A 17,260-nucleotide genomic window follows, 5' to 3' on the forward strand; every position below is an offset into this window, starting at 1 on the left:
GCAGAGACATTACTTTGCCAACAAAGGTGCATCTAGTCAAGGCTGTGGTTTTTCCTGTGGTCATGCATGGTATGGATGTGAGAGTTGGACTGTGAAGAAAGCTGAGCGCCGGAAAATTGATGCTTTTGAACTGTGGTGTTGGAGAAGACTCTTGAGAGTCCCTTGGACTGCAAGGAGGTCCAACCAGTCCATCCTAAAGGAGATCAGTCCTGGGTGTTCATTGGAAGGACTGATGCTAAAGCTGAAACTCGAATACTTTGTCCACCTCATATGAAGAGTTGACTCATTGGAAAAGACCCTGATGCTGGGAGGGATTGGGGGCAGGAGGAGAAGGGGACGACAGAGGATGAGATGGCTGGATGGCATCACCGACCCGATGGACGTGAGTTTGAGTAGACTCCGGGAGTTGGTGATGGACAGGGAGGCCTGGCGTGCTGCGATTCTTGGGGTCACCAAGAGTCGGACACGACTGAGCGACTGAACTGAGTTGAACAAACCATATCATCCTCTGCTGCCCTCTGCTCCTTTTGCCTTCAATCTTTCCCGGCATCAGGGTCTTTGATTACTAGATGAATTAATGGATGGGAGATGGCTGTGACGTGTGGTGTCGCTGAAAGCGGGCGCTCGCTTGGACAGAGAGCAGAGCAGGGTGACTTTCTTTCCAGCCGTTCAGGACTTGGCTGGTCCCGTGTGACTGTCACCCTGCCTTGACCTTCAGTCCCACTCACTGATGGGCTGTCCGGTCCAGGGCGTGGCCAGCTCCAGCCCTCCGGGGTGGGGGGTGGCCTGTCCAGCGCACAGGTGGCCCACCGGGCGACACCATGGGCAGGCAGACCCCACCCCACCACTGCTCAGAGCCCCTCGTTCATTCTTTCTCTTGCCAAACTTGGGTCTGGATGAGAGCTCAGCTCCTGACGTCAGCGCTTCTGGTTCCAACTTGGGGCCCATCACATGCTGTCACCTCAGGCAGGTGGCTCAGCTTCCTGGGACTTGAGCATCCACCTCTGCTGGGCGAAGATGGGGCTGAACATCCCCAGGGGTCGTCAGGGGATGAAACAAGCTCCTTGGCCCAGAGCAGGAGCTCCGAATGTGGCAGCTATTAACTTCTTGAGGGGCGGAAGGAAAAGTCACCTGAGGAAGCTGGCTTGTCTAGGGTGGGGTTCCCCGAGAAGCCATTCTGCAGAGGATGCTGAGGGGCCAGCTCTCCTTATCCCAGGCTGTGGGGCTACATGGAAGGAGAGGCCTGCCCTTCCTTTCCTCCCCAGGGGTGGGGCGGGGCGGGCGGGAGGGCCAGGCTGGGGGGGTGGCATGTGGCAGGAGGGAGTGGGGACAGTGCCCTGTGGGGCCCTGCAGTGGCCGGGGAACCTTGTTCCTATTGCAGCAGGCTCTGCCCAAGGACTTCTCCCTCTGCTTCTCTAGAGTTGAAGAGGACTTGGACCAGATTCTGAACCTGGGGGCTGAGCCCAAACCTCAGCCCAAGCCCCGGCCCAAGCCCAAGCCTCCAGTGGCCGCCAAGCCAGCGCTGCCCAGAAAGCCAGCCATGCCCCCCAGAGCGGGTCCACCTGAGGCGGCGGCCACGCAGCAGCGGAAGCAGCAGCAGCAGATCCAAGCCATGGATGAGATGGACATCTTGCAGTACATCCGGGACCATGCCGCGCCTGGCCAGGCTGCCCCCAGCCTCTTCTGACCAACCCCCAGCCCCCAGGCTGTTCCTGGGCCAGCAGACCCTCTCCCGTAGAGGGGCGCCTGGTGAGGAGCAGGCTTTGCCCTGCAGGGCCAGAACCAACCTATTCCCAAGGGAGGGAGGGTGGAAGCCCAGATCAGAGGACCCCTGTACTGCCTTCTTCCTTGTTCTCAGGGCCTGCGGGGTCATAGAACCTGCACAATGCAGAGAGCAAGGTCACCAGAGGAACTGGAGCCTCGGTTGTCTCAGCCGCATGGATGGGAGGGGGCGACACGTGGGAGGCTTGTTCACCAGGAGCCCAAACCCCTAGGATGTCATGGGACTGTGGTGGAGGGGCAGGGAGGCTCTGCTCAGGGCAGGGAAACTTTTCTGCCCACTTGTGCCCACCGAGTCTGGCAGCCCTAGCACGGGAGGGGGATACCCTGGCCAACTTGGGGTTGGGGTAGGAGTCTGCACGCCAAGGCACCTGCAATTTCCGGTCAGTACAGCCCCCGGAGGCCTGCAGGCCATGGGAAGGTCCCCAGGAGAGCGATGCTGAGTGGGGGCCTGGAAGGGCCTGGCTGGGATGGCTGGCCCTGAGCCACCTCTGCTTACCAGTGCGCTGAGCAGGGTGCCTTCCTTCCCGTGTGCCAAAGCTCGAGGGAGACATCAGGTCTGGCTCTGCCCCCGGAGTGTGGACGGCCTGACAAATCTCTCCGTCTCCTCCCCCTTCCTTTCCTAGGGCAGGCCTGGCCAGACCACAGCCTTCTTGGGCCTCCGGCCGTAGAACCAGTGTCCACCCTCGTGGCTTCTAGCAGAGTGGGCCCCACGTCCTCTGGGTCCACCTGCAGCCCAGCTGCCCCTCCCTTTCACGGCAGGCCTGGGCTGGCTGCTCTCGGGCTGCTCTTGAAGGCTCCCTCTGTCCGGCGGTGGATTTGTCTGTCAGGCCTCCCCCCGTCCTTGGGGTCTGGACTTGCTCTCTGGCCTTCCTGCCGTGGGAGCCCCTTCCCAGAAGCAGGAGCCCTGGCCCCGGCAGAACCAGTCAGTGCCTTAGACCTCTCCCCGAGGCCCACGCCCCAGTACAGGGGTCAGGGCATGCTGCGGCGCTCAGGAAATCCTCCGTGAATGAGTGATGCTTAATGGAGAAAAGAATGCCTTTTTTGATATATTCTTCACTTTCAGAGTTAGTTTTTAACGAAACACAGGTTTTTAAGGAAATGCAACCATTCTCGTCCCTGGGGTTGTGCTGTTTGACAAGAGGATTGGACGGTGGGGTTTGGGGGTAGGACCCCAGGCCCTTCCTGATCGGGACCAACAGCCAACCCTGAGGAAGTCCCCCCACCAACCAGGGCTGGTGTTAGTCTCTGTCTGTAGCACCTGCCGCCCTGTGCCAGGACCCACAGGCAGGTGGGAGCACTCAATCTGTCCTGTGTCTCATGCACCCTCGTGAAAAGGCCATCGGCTCCCCCAGCATGTGCCAGGGTGAGAAGAAACAGGTGGCTCTGGGGGCCCCCTCTCCCCGCCTTACCTTGTCCCGAGGGTGCTCTCCCCGGGGACCCCCAGCACGTGTCACTCCTCTTCCCTCTCACTGCCAGGCCTTCACACCCCCAACCCTCAAGCACAGGTGGACACCCCCACCCTGCCCTGGGGTCTGCACCTGTCTGATTGCAGGACGGCCCCCGAAGGAAGGCACAATGAGGGGCCTCCTCAGGTTCTTTCCCCTCTCTGTTCTCTCCTCTGGGCCTGTCCCTCCCTGGCCCTCTCCCCTCCACTGCACCCCACTCCCCCATGTGACATAGGAACAGAGGATGTTGCTGGCAGGAGCCCAGGGCGGGGAGCGCTGGTCCTCCAGTGAGGGTCACAGGCAGAACCCACCACTCTGGGGTGGCTTTGTCCACTGTGAGCCTGGCCTCCTCCCAGGGGGCCAGCCACTGGGACCCCCTCAACAGAGACGCGTGCCTCAGGATACTGATGCTCTGTGACCTACCAGCCAACCCAGGACCCGGTCATCCAATAAAAAGTCCATGTCGAGGCTCATCCCCTGTTTGTTAGTGGCGATCTTTTCTGTGCCCGGGCTGATGGAAGACCACGTGGGGGCTGTCGTTACAACAGTGGGCTCAACAAGGGGAGCTGCCCCAGAAGGACCTGGGGTATGTAGAGGCTTCCAGGCTGCTGCTGGACAGGGAGGGGCCAGGCAGAGCGAGGATCCCCATGTATAAAACGTAGGCAGAGGGGCCAGAGCCCCAGGCCGGGTGGGGTCATCAGTCAGTAACTGCTCAGCCAACGCTGGCTTGGAAAGAGGACTTTTCCCTTCTCCAGACCTCATACCCCTCTCCTCAGTGTGAGGACTGGTCTGGGCTTGACCAGGCCGTTCTGAGGCGCTTTCGGCTCTGACACCAGACAGCCCTGCCAAATACACATATCCCTCCATATCCAGACCTGCCCTGGACTCTGCTCTCCTCCTGGAGTCAGATTCTGACATGCCATTTCCTGCCCGGGATCCAGAGGTTCTGAGCAGACAGCCCTCTGGAGACCTAGAAATGGGTCCCCGGGAGCCAGGGAGCTTCACGCAGGGCAGTCCATGAGCCCACCTGGCCTCCCCCAACTACTTGGCTTTGGATCTTGCAGCTAAGCTCCGAGTGGGGATGTCGTGGTTCCGAGGGACCAGCAGAGGGGCTGTTCTGAGAAGGACTGCAGAGCCCACAAGCCTGCAGCGGAGAGCTCACCATAGAAGGAAAGGGAACACCATGGAGGGCAGCGTTTGTTTGTTTAGAAGCCGTGTGAGCCCTGTAGACAGGATGTACCGGCTGCTGCGGGGGCCCCCCACTCCTGTCCCCCATTGTTCCTCTCAGGAAGCTGGGAACTCCGGCCTGTTCTTCTGGAAAGTCCCCATCGTAATGCCTGACCCCGCCGGGCCGGGAGTCAAGCTCCACGGGGGCACGACAGACTCCGGTAACACCCTGGAGCCCACCTCCGTGTGCCCTGGGGTGGCCCCAAGGCTTGAGCTCTCTCACAAGACTCAGAGGAGCCAGCAGAAGTCCAGGTGCCTCTCAGGGCTCCGTGGCCCTCGTGCCCAATGGCCAGTTTGGTGGTGTTGATACACTCCGTGCGGTGGCTTCAACCTTCGGTGTTAGGCTTTGTCTCCAGGGAAACCTTGTGTGAAAGTCACGCTCCGCTCTCCAGTTCACCAGCTGCCCAGCGGAGCATCACCTGCGAACAAGAGAAGGGAAGCAGAACTGCCTTCTGGCCAGTGGCCCTGGCTGGACAACAGGCGCCTCCCAGCGCTGCTGCGTCTCTGTGTGGGCTGACGGCCACCCAGAGCAGACGTGGTCAATGCCCAGAGCCCCCTTGAGTGATTGACCTCTTGGTGTTAAGTTATGGATGGTGCTGTTCATTGCAAACTGTGATCGCTCCAAACCCTTCCCTGAGGCCTCACAGTTGGGGCCAGCTGACCAAAGGGCCAGGCTTCGTGGGCCTGGAGGGATTTAGTCGTTCAGCTCAGCTGTATGATATCCCCTCGCCATGCAGTGCTGAGTGAAGAGACTTCCTTGGGCCAAGTAGACTGTAACATCCTATTTGTGTCTGGTCACTCCAGTTCATCCCAGAGGGCCCCCTGCCCAGGATGAGATGGGTGTAGTGGACGTGACAGGGTGGTCAGAGGCACTGACAAGCCTCAGCTCAGCCTTGCCTCCAGCTGCGGGCACCGACGTGGACGTCCAGGCATCTTGCTGTGTATGCTGTGGTGAAGGGGACCCAGGTGTACAGCCTGGTGCGTACACCATGGAACACAGTGCTCATGCCTCTGCTCTGGTTTAACACAGCTCTGGCCCCCAGTGAGAGTCAAGGGGGTTCATTTCTCAGGTCGCACTCAAGGTAGAGCTGCACTTCTGGAGCGGGGATTATGGGCTCAGCACATAGCCTCGGTAAGCAAGAATTCCTGGTGACAACTTTCAGAGGTGCCGATGCTTCTTTGCTAATTCAGCAAATGTTTGTAGCAGCAGCCTCCAAATTCCTTTTTAAGGAAAGCTGGGTTAGCTTTCTCCAGTGCAGCTAGCCAGTCACATCTGTTTCTTCACATGCCAAGTTTCATCCAAAAACACTAAGCATTTAATGGCACCTACCGTGTGCAGGCACTGTGACCTGTGGCACCCGTGGAATCAGATGGGTTGAGGGACAGGGGAGATGCAGGTCAGCCCTTCCAGTCTAGAAGCTCCCCATCATGCTGGGCACCAGTCAGTTTGGTGAATAAGCAAATGCAGAAAGCGAGAAAAGTGCACGAAACGATGCAGCATGAAGCAGAAGGAGGCAAAGACTGTGGAGACCTTGGTGCTCCAGGGACGCAGGGCAAGAGAGATCAGGGCGGCCCAGCCAGTGAACGTTTCCTGCAGTACCTGTTCCAGGCACGGTGGAGGATGCAAAAAGAGGGAAACATGAGCCATCAAAGGCAAATCCACCATGAGCCACGTTGAGCCGTAGGTTCTGTTCTGTTCTCTGGGCCACCTGCCCAAACAGCAGACACAACTGCAACTCGCTTCCTCCCATGCAGCCCTCTTTGCCCGCCCCCCACCCCCTGCTGGTCCAGCACATGCCATTTTACATGCCACATGACCCCAGTCCTTGGTCCCTGTGTTCATTTCCTAGGGTGGCTGTGGCCAGTACCACCAACTGGGTGGCTTTAAACAGCAGCAATTTATTCCCTCTCAGTTCTGGAGGCCAGAAGTCTAAAATCAAGATCTCGGCAGGGCCATGCTATCTAGGGAGAATCCTTCCTTGCTTCTTCCAGCTTCTGGAGGTTGCTGGCAATCCTTGGCTTGTAGCTCCATCATTGCAGTCCCTGTCTTCACATGGCCTCCTCCCTGTGTGTCTCTGTCTTCACATCGTGGTCTCCTCCGCATCCTGTCTGTGTCTGTGTCCAAATTTTCCCTGTTCTTGTAAGTCAGTCACCGGTGGATAAGGATTCGGTGGATCAGGACCACCGAATCCAGCATTACCTCATTTCCCCTTAGTTACCTCTGCAAAGACCCCATTTCCAAATAAGTTCGCATTCACAAGGTTCCGTGTGGACAGGAGTTTTAAGGGGAACACTCTTCCACCCATTTCAGTCCCAAAGGGTATGGTACCTTTCAGGAGGCTGAGTTACCTGAGTGCAGAAGTGAGGACATTCTTATCTCCTGTATCAGCTTCCAGGCTTATGGGATCCTGTCTGGTACCATGTGGGCTTGAAGCCTTTATATTACACCAAATTTGGGGAAATCTCCCCACCACTAACAACAGTCCTGGGTCTGTGTACATCGCTTGTGTCCAGTGGTGGGAGCAGGATGCACTGAGGATGTGACTTGTAGAGCCCAGGGCCTGACCCCCTGGGCCATCATGCTCCTCCTCCAGGGCAACGGCAGGCCCCCAGTGGGTCTGATGACCTCTTCTCTGAGTGGATGCCTTTCAGGAGTGAGCTGAGACAGGCAGCGTCCCACCTTGTCCTGTCCAGGCCGGGGCCTCTGTGATGGCCCTGTTGGCGCTGCATTTCAGCAGTGCCCAGCATCACTCCCACCCCTCTCCCACCTCCCACTCTGTCTGAGGAGGGGATGGGCGGGTCGGGGAGGGAGCCGGAAGGGAGGAACCTCAGTTGCACACGTTCCTGGTGCCAGGGTTAGATTTCTTTCATTTGTGGCTGCCACCAGAAATGTCGAAACTTCTTCAAATCTTAGCAAGAATGACTCTAGAGCACCGTGTGAGACAACATGGAGACGGAGCAGCGCTCAGAGCCGTCGTCCTGGCTCACTGCGGGCTGGGACTTGCTCCCCGGGGGGTCGCCCGGCTCTGAGGGCCTTTCCTGGGGACCCGCTGTGCCTCCTGCTTGGAGCCCTGGCTCCAGAGCCTCCTGATGGCTTTCCTGGGCGTCTGCCCTCCCCTCAGCACCCATCACCCTCCCTCTGGGCCCCTGAGGAAGATGGAAGAGTCTCGACAAAGCAGGTGGCTGGACTAGCTTCCAGAGCCTGAGAGCTGCTGCTGGCCAACTCGCGGGCGCCCGAGGGGTCTGCCTCAGCCTCGGTTTCTCAAGCTGGTTTTCTTCCCTTGACAAGGTTGCTCTTGGCTTTTCCACGTGTATGTTTCTGTTTCTCCTTTCGGTCTAATAGCCACTTGGCTCATTTCTCCCTAAGAAGGGTTCTCAGTCCCAGAAGACAATTTTTTTTCTGAGTGTAACAGCTAGTTTATTTTTTAAAACTTTTTATTTTGTATTGGGGTTAACAATATTCTGAGAGTTTCAGGTGAACAGCAAAGGGACTCAGCTATACATATACATGCATCCATTCTCCCCCAAATTCCCTTCCCATCCAGGCTGCCACATAATATTGAGCAGAGTTCCCTGTGCTATACAGTAGGTCTTTGTTGGTTATCCATTTTAAATACAGCAGTGTGTACATGTCCATCCCAGACTCCCTAGCTATCCCTCCTCCCAACATTCCCGCCTGCAGCCATAAGCTCAGAACAGCTAACTTCCTATCCACCTGTCTCTCGGACCACCAGGAGCAGCGGAGGCTCAACTCGACCTCTGGCCTGAGGGCCTCCTTCTCCTGCCTGAGGCTCTAATGAGGCTCGGTCAGGTTGCATGGGTGACCCTAGGGTGGGCATAGGATTGGAACCCTGGCCTCACAGACTATATAAAATCTACAGAAATGAGGATGGAAAATGTTGCACCACCTTGGCGGGGATGGGGGAGAAGTTTGGCAGGTTTTTAAAAAGCTGAGCATAGATTTACAACAAAGCGCATCATCCCCCCTTCTAGGAATATACCCAAAGAGAAAGGGAAATATACGTCCACACAAAGACTTGTGCACAAATACAGCAGCTTTGTTCATCATGGCCAGAGTGGAACCACTCAAAGTCCATCAGCTAGTGAATGGATAAATGAAATATGGAACAGGCACACAACGGAATATTACTCAGCAACAAAAAGGAATGACATGCTACAACACAGATCAACCTCAGTAACATTACACTGAGGTAAAGAAGTCAGGCTCAAAAGACCATATATTGCATAAGAAATTTCCAGATGACAAATCTATAGAAACAGAAAGAAGATTAGTAGTTGCCTTTGACTGGGGGTTGAAACAGTGACCAATGGACACAAAGGATCTTTTGGGGGGCTGGGGAGGGGATTGGGAAATGTTTAAAATTGGTTTGTTGTAATAGTTACACAATTTTCTAAATTAAGTGAAATCCTATAATTGTACACTCTAAGGGAGTGAATTTTAAATTATACCAGTAATTTCTACTTCAGTAAAACCATTAAGAAAATTAATGACTGGAAAATGAAACAAACAAGAAAAAAAAAATCCATGGGCAGCAGAGGGCAGTGGCTGAAAGTGTGGGCCAGCTCCTGGTTCTCCAGCCACCTCGCTGTGTGGTACTGGGTCAGTTAGTTACTCTCTCTGTGCCTCAGTTTCTTCACCTGTAAAATGGGGATAATAACTGTACCTGCTTCATTAGGGTAGTTTTAGGGAGAAAGTTAATATCTGTGAACTTCTTTGATCAGTGGCTTAGACGGTAAAGTGTCTGCCTACAATACGGGAGACCCGGGTTCAATCCCTGGGTCAGGAAGATCTCCTGGAGAAGGAAATGGCAACCCACTCCAGTATTCTTGCCTGGAAAATCCCATGGATGGAGGAACCTGGTAGGCTACAGTCCATGGGGTTGCAAAGAGTTGGACACGACTGAGCAACTTCACTTTTCACTTTGATCAGTACACATTTTATGTGAACTGATAGTCAAAATTACATTGAGTTGTTGGTTGTTTTTTGTGCTATAAGGAATTTGGAATGAGAGCCAGACCTTTGGGTAGAAAGGGATGCCATCGGGGGCTTCTGTATCAGGATGGGTGTAGGAGAGAGGAGAGGCTGGGTCAATCTATGGCAACCTCTCAGCTTCTCTGAACCACTATCTGCCCATCTGCCTAGAGGGCTGAGACAGTCTCCTCCTGCTGTCTCACAGGGTAGGGATCATGAGAGAACCACACGCAAAACTATTTGTTGTTGTTGTTGTTCAGTTGCTAAGTCGTGTCTGATTCTTTGCGACACTGTGAATTATAGCACGCCAGGCTTCCGCGTTCTTTACTCTCTCCTGGAGTTTGCTCAAACTCATGTCCGTTGAGTCGGTGATGTCATCAGAGACCCACTAAGGGGCCCTGGTGCTGAGGTGCCTTGTGTCTGCAGGCTCTGGGAGGTAAGCAGGAGCCTAGATCTGAATGGGCCTTGGAAGGCCAAGGAAGCACAGTAGATGGAACATGCTGGAAGTGAGCTGCTAGAAAATGTCATTCCGATGCAGAGTCCTAATAACCCCAGGAGCTCATCCCTACAACCCCCACACTCCAGACCTGGTGCAGCCCTCCCGTCACCACGGAGACAAGGAAATAAACACCACACTTCCCTCTCCCGGCCCCGACCTATTGTTCAGAGCAACTGGCAGGGCAGGACTAGAAAGGGAAGGTCAAGGAGAGTTTTCTGGCAGCCTTGTGGCCTGATTGGACTGTGAGGAGGGCGTGAGGGGCCTCAGCACTGACACCCCTTCCTCTTTTCGCCTGGAGCCTACGCCGCCAACTTCCTCATCATCCCTGGTTCACTCAAGGGCAACCGTTGGGCAGAGGGTGTTCAGCAACCCCTTTGAAAAGCCACGCCCGCAAAGGCTTACACATAGATGTCCATGGCAGCAGTTACTCAAAACAACCCCACCCACAACCAACAGAAACAACCCAAATATCCATCACAAGGCAATATAGACTTAGCAGGTACATCCATACAGTGTAATGTGTGTGCGTGCCTGCCAAGTCGCTTTAGTTGTGTCCAACTCTTTGTGACCCTATGGACTGTAGTCTGCCAGGCTCCTCTGTCCATGGGATTCTCCAGGCAAGAATACTGGAGTGGGTTGCCATGCCCTCCTCCAAGGGATCTTCCTGACCCAGGGATCGAACCCAAGTCTCTTTTATCTCTTGCACTGGCACAGGAGTTCTTTACCACTAGCACTGCCTGGGAAGCCCCCTACGGTACAACACTACTCAGCAATGGGGAAGAGACTACTAGTAGATATAATATAATGATGCAGATGGACCTCAAAACATGGGACTCTGCATTTTCTGTTCAATTTTACTGTTTTTATAACATATAAATATAAAAATAGATTTTTGTTTTTTAAAAAAGAGCCACGGTGAGAAAGTTCTTTAGTCCAGAAGACACTCAGCAGTCTCGGAGACCAGCTCTGTCTCCCCAGACCATGCCCTACTTTTAGTGAGCTTCGCCACAGCCTCCAGGTGCCTTGGGCTCCAGCTGAGGCTCAGTGAACATTTGGTGGTGGAAGGGGCTTGTGGTTCAGCAGACGTGCAAAATAGAGGGAGGAAGCTGGGGGCACGTGATGAAGGGGAGGCCCTCCCCCAGAGTCCTCTGAGGAAATGAGAGGCCCAAATCCTCGAGGCCTGGAAGCCCTGGGTGCTGACTGGCATAGTTCATCAAAGGCTATCTCTCCTCCTCCAACTTTCCTTTTTCTTTCCTGTAGCCCTATGTTGTCTGGGGCAGGCAGATGTGGAGAACTTATTACAAGGCAGTTCACCACCTTTCGGAGGTAGGTGAGATGGCCTGAGCAAATCCGTGGATTCCCTCCCCTTGTGGAATGAGGCTGAGGGCCTCAGGATTGGAAAAACATGCCCAGGCTGCTCCCAAGGGCCTCATCAATCCCAGGGGCTTGGACTGCAAGGGCCTTGATGAGAATGAGCCTTCCTGGGAGAAGACCTAGTGGTCCACCTGGACCCCCGGAGCAGTTTTCAGGTTTCAGTGCTGCCAGAGGTGCCCACCAGCTCTCCCTTAGGGTTGGAAAATGCATGGAACCTTGTTTGCTGGGGTCAAGGAAGTGCTTTGGCAGAGTTCTCAAGGGCCAGAGAGGAGAAGACTGCTTACCGAGCCTCTCATAGAGCAGTAGGTAGGTCCTGGGGGTGGGGTGGCTCTTCCTGCTGCAGGCTTTGATCAGAGAGGCAGAAGGTGTGTGCTGTCCCATGATCACATGAGCATGGACACGCTGCATGGTTACAGGTCAGCAGCTTTACACACAGCACCTCATTTTCCCTTAATCTAAGCTGAAAGCGTTATTATTACTAATTAGTGAGAAGCAGTCCAGCTGATGCACCTGCCTGTTCTTGAAGTCATTTTTTCTCTTGACATTGGTGCCTTTGGGCTCAGCTTGAGGAGGACCCCTTTAGACCTGAGGCTCAAAGGTTCCAAGTTTAGTTGAGGGAGAAGAGTAAAGCGTGTGTATGTGTGTGTATGTGTGTGTGTTAGTCACTTGCAACCCTGTGGACTGCAGCCCACCAGGCTCCTCTGTCCATGGACTTCTCCAGGCAAGGATACTGGAGTGGGTTGCCATGCCCTCCTCCAGGGATCTTCCTGACCCAGGGATCAAACCCTGGTCTCTTGCATTGCAGGCAGATTCTGAGCCACCAGGGAAGGGCAACAGAGACTGAATCCAACAGTGGAGTCTCCAGGCTCAGGTAGAGAACAGGACAGCAGACCAAGAGTTAAAAAAGACAGAGCTGGGGCTTAAACTTTCCATCCAGCGCCCCAAGCCGACCCCTTCCTCTCCTCCCCCACTGGGGCTTCATCTTCATCTGCCACTCAGAGGTAATCCTTCCTGGGCCTGGTCTTAGGAGGGACTTACTTCACTGATAATTATTTCTTTTTTTTTCATGAACATTAATCTGCTCAAGTTTTTCTAATTTTTTTCAAGTTAATTTTGATCCTTTATATTTTCCTAGAATATTGTATACTTCATCCAGATTTCACATACATAACATACTCTAAAAATTATCATCATGTTTGTGGTTATGGTCCAATTTTCATTTCTAGTGGTGTTCTCTCTCTTTTTCTAATTGGTTATATTCATCTGAAATTTATCCTTTTCATTTTTTCAGAGAACCAGTCTTGGGTTTTAAAAATCTGCTTTACTACTTTTTTCCCCATCTAATTCGTTCATTTCTACTTTAGCTTTATCTTTTTCTCCTTTGAGTTTTTTTAGTCACATTTTATTTTCCTTTTTTGTTGTTAATTTTTAAAACAAGGCTACAAAATTTCCTCTGTCAGAGTTTTGGCTCCATCCCATAGATTTTATCACATAATGTTCTTGTTTTCATTAATTTCCAAGAAGTTTTTATGTGTAGTTTTTAGTTCCTATTTAAAACTGAAAAGCTATTTTAAATACTAGTAGTGTTAGTATGTTTGTACTTTTGTTTCCAAGGTTTTAGCACAATTTTTATTATCTCTTTGTAATTCATTTCTAGCCTTATTGCATTATGGCCTCAGAATGCAAATCTGTATGACTGCGACTTTCTGCAATTCAAAAATCTTTCTTGGGACTTCCAGTCCAATGGTTAAGTCTCTGTGCTTCCAATGCAGGGGATGAGAGTTCCATCCCTGGTCAGGGAAATAAGATTCCACATGCCATGCAGCACAGCCACAAAAAAAAAAGTCATTTTGGGGATCTAGATTGTAGCCAAATTTCAAATGTTCTGTAGATATTTTAATATATATATATTCTATTTGTAGAACATATGTACATATATATAATCTTGAAAGTATGGATTATATTTCTTAGAATTCCGTATCCATGTTTCCTCTGGGTGCACTCGGCCCTGAGGCGGGGATTGTAACCATCCCGCTGTCAGGACGGCTTTCTCCAGTCCTCCTGGGAATTGGTCAGCGTCAGCAGTGGTTGAGGCACAATGTTGGTTGTGGCCTCAGAGAGATGCTGAGGGCTCCTGTGAGGAGATGACCTCTCGTTAACCGAAGGAGCTCATGGTCCTAGGCTCATCTGGCTCTTGTCTCAGGACTTAGGCTCCAAGCCTGCTTTTTACTGTGTGTGTGGTTCGAGCCATTGTCTTCACAGAGGTCCCTGGCCTCAGAGGCATGGGTATCAGGGTGGGCACTGACAGTATTCCCCTGCAACCAGGAGGGAAAACAGCAAAGGGTCCAGCCCGCAAGCTTTCCATGCCAAGTTGCCAGGCTCCACCTGCCATGGAACAGGTGCCCTGGAACACCTGTGTCTCTTGGATGGCAATTGGTTCTCCCTGGGCTCCTGCCAATCAGGCCAGCAAGAACTGGTGATTTGTTTTTCCCTGTGGTCAGACAAGTCCCAACATAGTTCTTTTCAGCAAGCCTGATCTCTCAGACTTCCGAAAAACAGGGGCTTTTCAAGACTTCAGCATTTATGTGATTCATTCCTGTCCCCTTTATGGTCAGGACCAAATGAGAGTACTAGGGAGGAGCTTCTGCTCCTGCTAAGTCACTTCAGTTGTCTCCGACTCTGTGCGACCCCATAGACGGTAGCCCACCAGGCTCTGCAGTCCCTGGGATTCTCCAGGCAAGAAGACTGGAGTGGGTTGCCATTTCCTTCTCCACTAGGAGAGACACTGCCTATCTGGGGCCATGGGGCTAAGGTTCAGAGAACTCCTCAAAAAAGCTCTAGATTTGAAGGATGGGGAAGTTCATGGGATTGCAGAGGGCAAGAGGTGGGTAGTGGAGGATGTGGCCAAGACTGAAGAGTGGTTTTCCTTGGGGGAGCAGTGGGTGAGGGAAGGAGACAGGCAGCCTGAACAGGGTGGGGAGATGAGCCAATAAGAGAGTACTTTGTGGAAGACTGAAAACTTTCTCTTAATGAGTGTAGGCTTTCCTTTTGGGGTGATGAAATGTTCTGGAAGTAGATGGTGTAATAATTATACAGCATTGTGAAAGTATTAAATACCGCAGAATGGTACACTTTAAAACGGTTCAAGTGGTAAACTTTATGTCGTGTATATTTTAACACAGACACATATACGTGTTTCTAGGACCTGATGGAGGAACAAGCCCAGTGAGGAAGGTAGCCTTGCCCTGCCTGGCCATGAGGCCCAGGAGTCATCTGATGATGGGGGCCAGGGGGGTGATGTGAAATCTGGAGGGCTATGGAGGATGGAAGCTGTAAAGCCAGTAAAGACAGAGGGAGGCAGCATGTTTTTACAGCCGATGCTGAATCCTGGTAAGAAAGGCCATTGGGAGTATAGGCCTCCCAGGTTTTGTGTGTTTGCTTGTTTCCTGGGAATGCTAAGGGCTGGGACTTGTCTTTCTTGGCTGCATCTAAACTGAAGACAGGCTCTCCCCTGGTTTGGCAGGAAACATTTGAAACTATTTCCAAGACATCTGTTTCATTTTCCTTGGCAACAAAAGGCATCCTGAGAGATAGACCCAGGCTCGCAACTGGGAGCATCCATAGTTCTTATTCCTTTTCTCCCATGGGAGTTTCAGTGGAAGTTCCCAAGCTCGTGTTTAGAGAGGGTCAGACCAGAGGAGGCTGAGCTACAGAGAATCTAGTGTTACGGGAGAGAAATGAGCAAATGAGGGCAGGCAGCACAAGCAGGTGAGGCCCCAGAAGATCCTGAGAATCTGGAGTCTGGGAGCAGACTCTCCCTTGGAGTGGGGGAAGTGAGGAGACCCCTCTTCTCTGTGACCTTCTTAACTTCTGAAATGGAGAAATTAGGGAAGTAGTCTAGGAGAACAAGCAGGGGTTTAGGCATCAGACTAGCTGGGCTTGAATCCAGCTTGTTTACTCTCTATGTGACCTTGACTTTACTTTCTGTGTTCATGTCTGTATAAGGGAGAAGTAATATCTACATCACAGGTTGGTTGTTGGGATTAATTGAGGCGATGCAGAGTGGAGCACACTGGAGGGTCTAGAAAAATGCTTCCAAATCCTCCAGAGAACTGGGCTGGAGAGTCATCTCTGTGCCCAGTCTCCCAAATGAACACGAGGGGCCTGGAACTGACCATTACTTTTATGACTGAGAACTCCCGATCCAGGGCTGTCCCTGGGGATTGTTTAAAAGGAGGGTGGCTTGTACATGAGCTGAGAGAAGCAGAGTGCAGGATATTGACTGAAAAGCTGAGAGTTAAACAGCTGAATGACCACTGAGGGCAGTAGGCTGCCTCTCAGACCATTCCCAAGACAATGAAACCCAGTCCCACTCTGGACCAGGTTCCCAGGGAACAGAGATAGAAAAGATGGTCCCAGCTACATTCCTGCCTTCTAGCACCCTCCCTGAGTTTCTCGGAGCTTTAAAGCCTGATGAATCTTTTAAATATTGAAACATCAACAAGGCCGATGGTAGTCAGTTCTCATGAAGACAGTCTGCAGGTCCCACTCATTTAGGAAGTTTTGCACTTTTCAAGGGCAACTGCCTTGGAAGGCCCTGTAGGGAGCAGTGTATTCAGCTCCTACTGAGTCGCCAGGACCCTTCCACCCAGCAAACCCAGCAAGCCCACCTTGAACCACATACCACTGTTTCCATTTTAGGAAGATAAAACTATTTCTCTGAGGAGGTTGCATAGCTGGGAAGTGGCTAAGCTGGAGTTGGAACCCACCTCGGTGCTGCCATGTAGACTTGGGTTCCCATTAATACCCAGCCTACAGATTGGGCCAAGCATGGTGACTTCACAGTTTTTTAAAAAAAACAGCTTTATTGAGATATAATTCACACACTGTACAATTCGCCCATTTAAAGAGTACAATTCCGTGGGTTTTGTCACATTCACAAAGTGGCTCAATCACCACCACAATCTATTTTAGAACATTTTCTTCATCTAAGAAACCCACAACCCTTAGCTGATTCCCCCAGCTCCTTCAGCCCTAAGCAGTCATTAATCCATTTTCTTTCTCGATATTTGCCTATTCTGGGCTTTTAATACAAGTGGGATGAATGTATATCACCTTTTATTTCTTGCTTCTTTCAACTAGCATGCTGTTTTCAATTCCCAGCAGGTTATAGCATATATCAGTACTTCACTCATTTTAATGGCCAAATAATATTCCATTGTGTGATTAGACCACATTTCATCTCCCATTCGCCAGTTAATGGACATTTGAGTTGTTTCTACCTTTTGGCTATTCTGAATAATGAAATTGAAAAGTGAAAGTGAAAGTTGCTCAATCATGTCTGACTCTTTGCAGCCCCGTGAACTATCTGGTCCATTGACTTCTCCAGGCCAGAATACTGGAGTGGGTAGCCTTTTCCTTCTCCAGGGGATCTTCCCAACCCAGGAACAGAATGCAGGTCTCCTGCATTGTAGGTGGATTCTTTATCAACTGTGCCATCAGGGAAGCCCATTCTGAATAATGTTGTTATGAATATTCATGTATAAGTTTTTATGCAGACATATGCTTTTATTTCTCTTGGGTATGTACCTTGGGAGTATACTTCTTTGGTAGATACTTCTTTTGGGAGTAGAATTGCTGGATCATTGGATAGTTCCATATTTAATTTTTTGAGGAACTACCAAGTCTGTTTTCCAAAGTAGACACACCATTTTACAATCTCACCAGTGGTATATGAAGGGTCTGATTTCTCCACAGCCTCCCCAATATTTATTAATATGTCTTTTTGCTTCTAGCAAATGCTGGAATATGAAGTGATACCTCAATATAGCTTTGAGTTATATTTTGCTGATGACTAATGACACCAAGCATCTTTTCATGTGATTATTAATCATTTCATATCTTCTTTCAATACATATCTATTCAGATCACTTGCCCATT

General features: G+C 51.7%; 1 protein-coding gene across 3 annotated transcripts in view; it reads left to right on the forward strand.

Annotated features, from left to right (window-relative positions):
* The window catches only part of HS1BP3 (HCLS1 binding protein 3), a 36,694-nt gene extending 33,005 nt beyond the window's left edge, over positions 1–3,689 (forward strand). For all 3 annotated transcript variants that reach the window (XM_052648724.1, XM_052648726.1, XM_052648727.1), the window contains one exon: positions 1,420–3,689. In XM_052648724.1, coding sequence (XP_052504684.1) covers positions 1,420–1,687 — 268 coding nt within the window. In that variant the 3' untranslated portion in view covers positions 1,688–3,689. The remainder of the gene's footprint in view (positions 1–1,419) is intronic.
* Positions 3,690–17,260: the final 13,571 nt, after the last annotated feature.

The sequence above is a fragment of the Budorcas taxicolor genome, chromosome 11, assembly GCF_023091745.1.
Source record: "Budorcas taxicolor isolate Tak-1 chromosome 11, Takin1.1, whole genome shotgun sequence".
Taxonomy (NCBI): Eukaryota; Metazoa; Chordata; class Mammalia; order Artiodactyla; family Bovidae; genus Budorcas; species Budorcas taxicolor.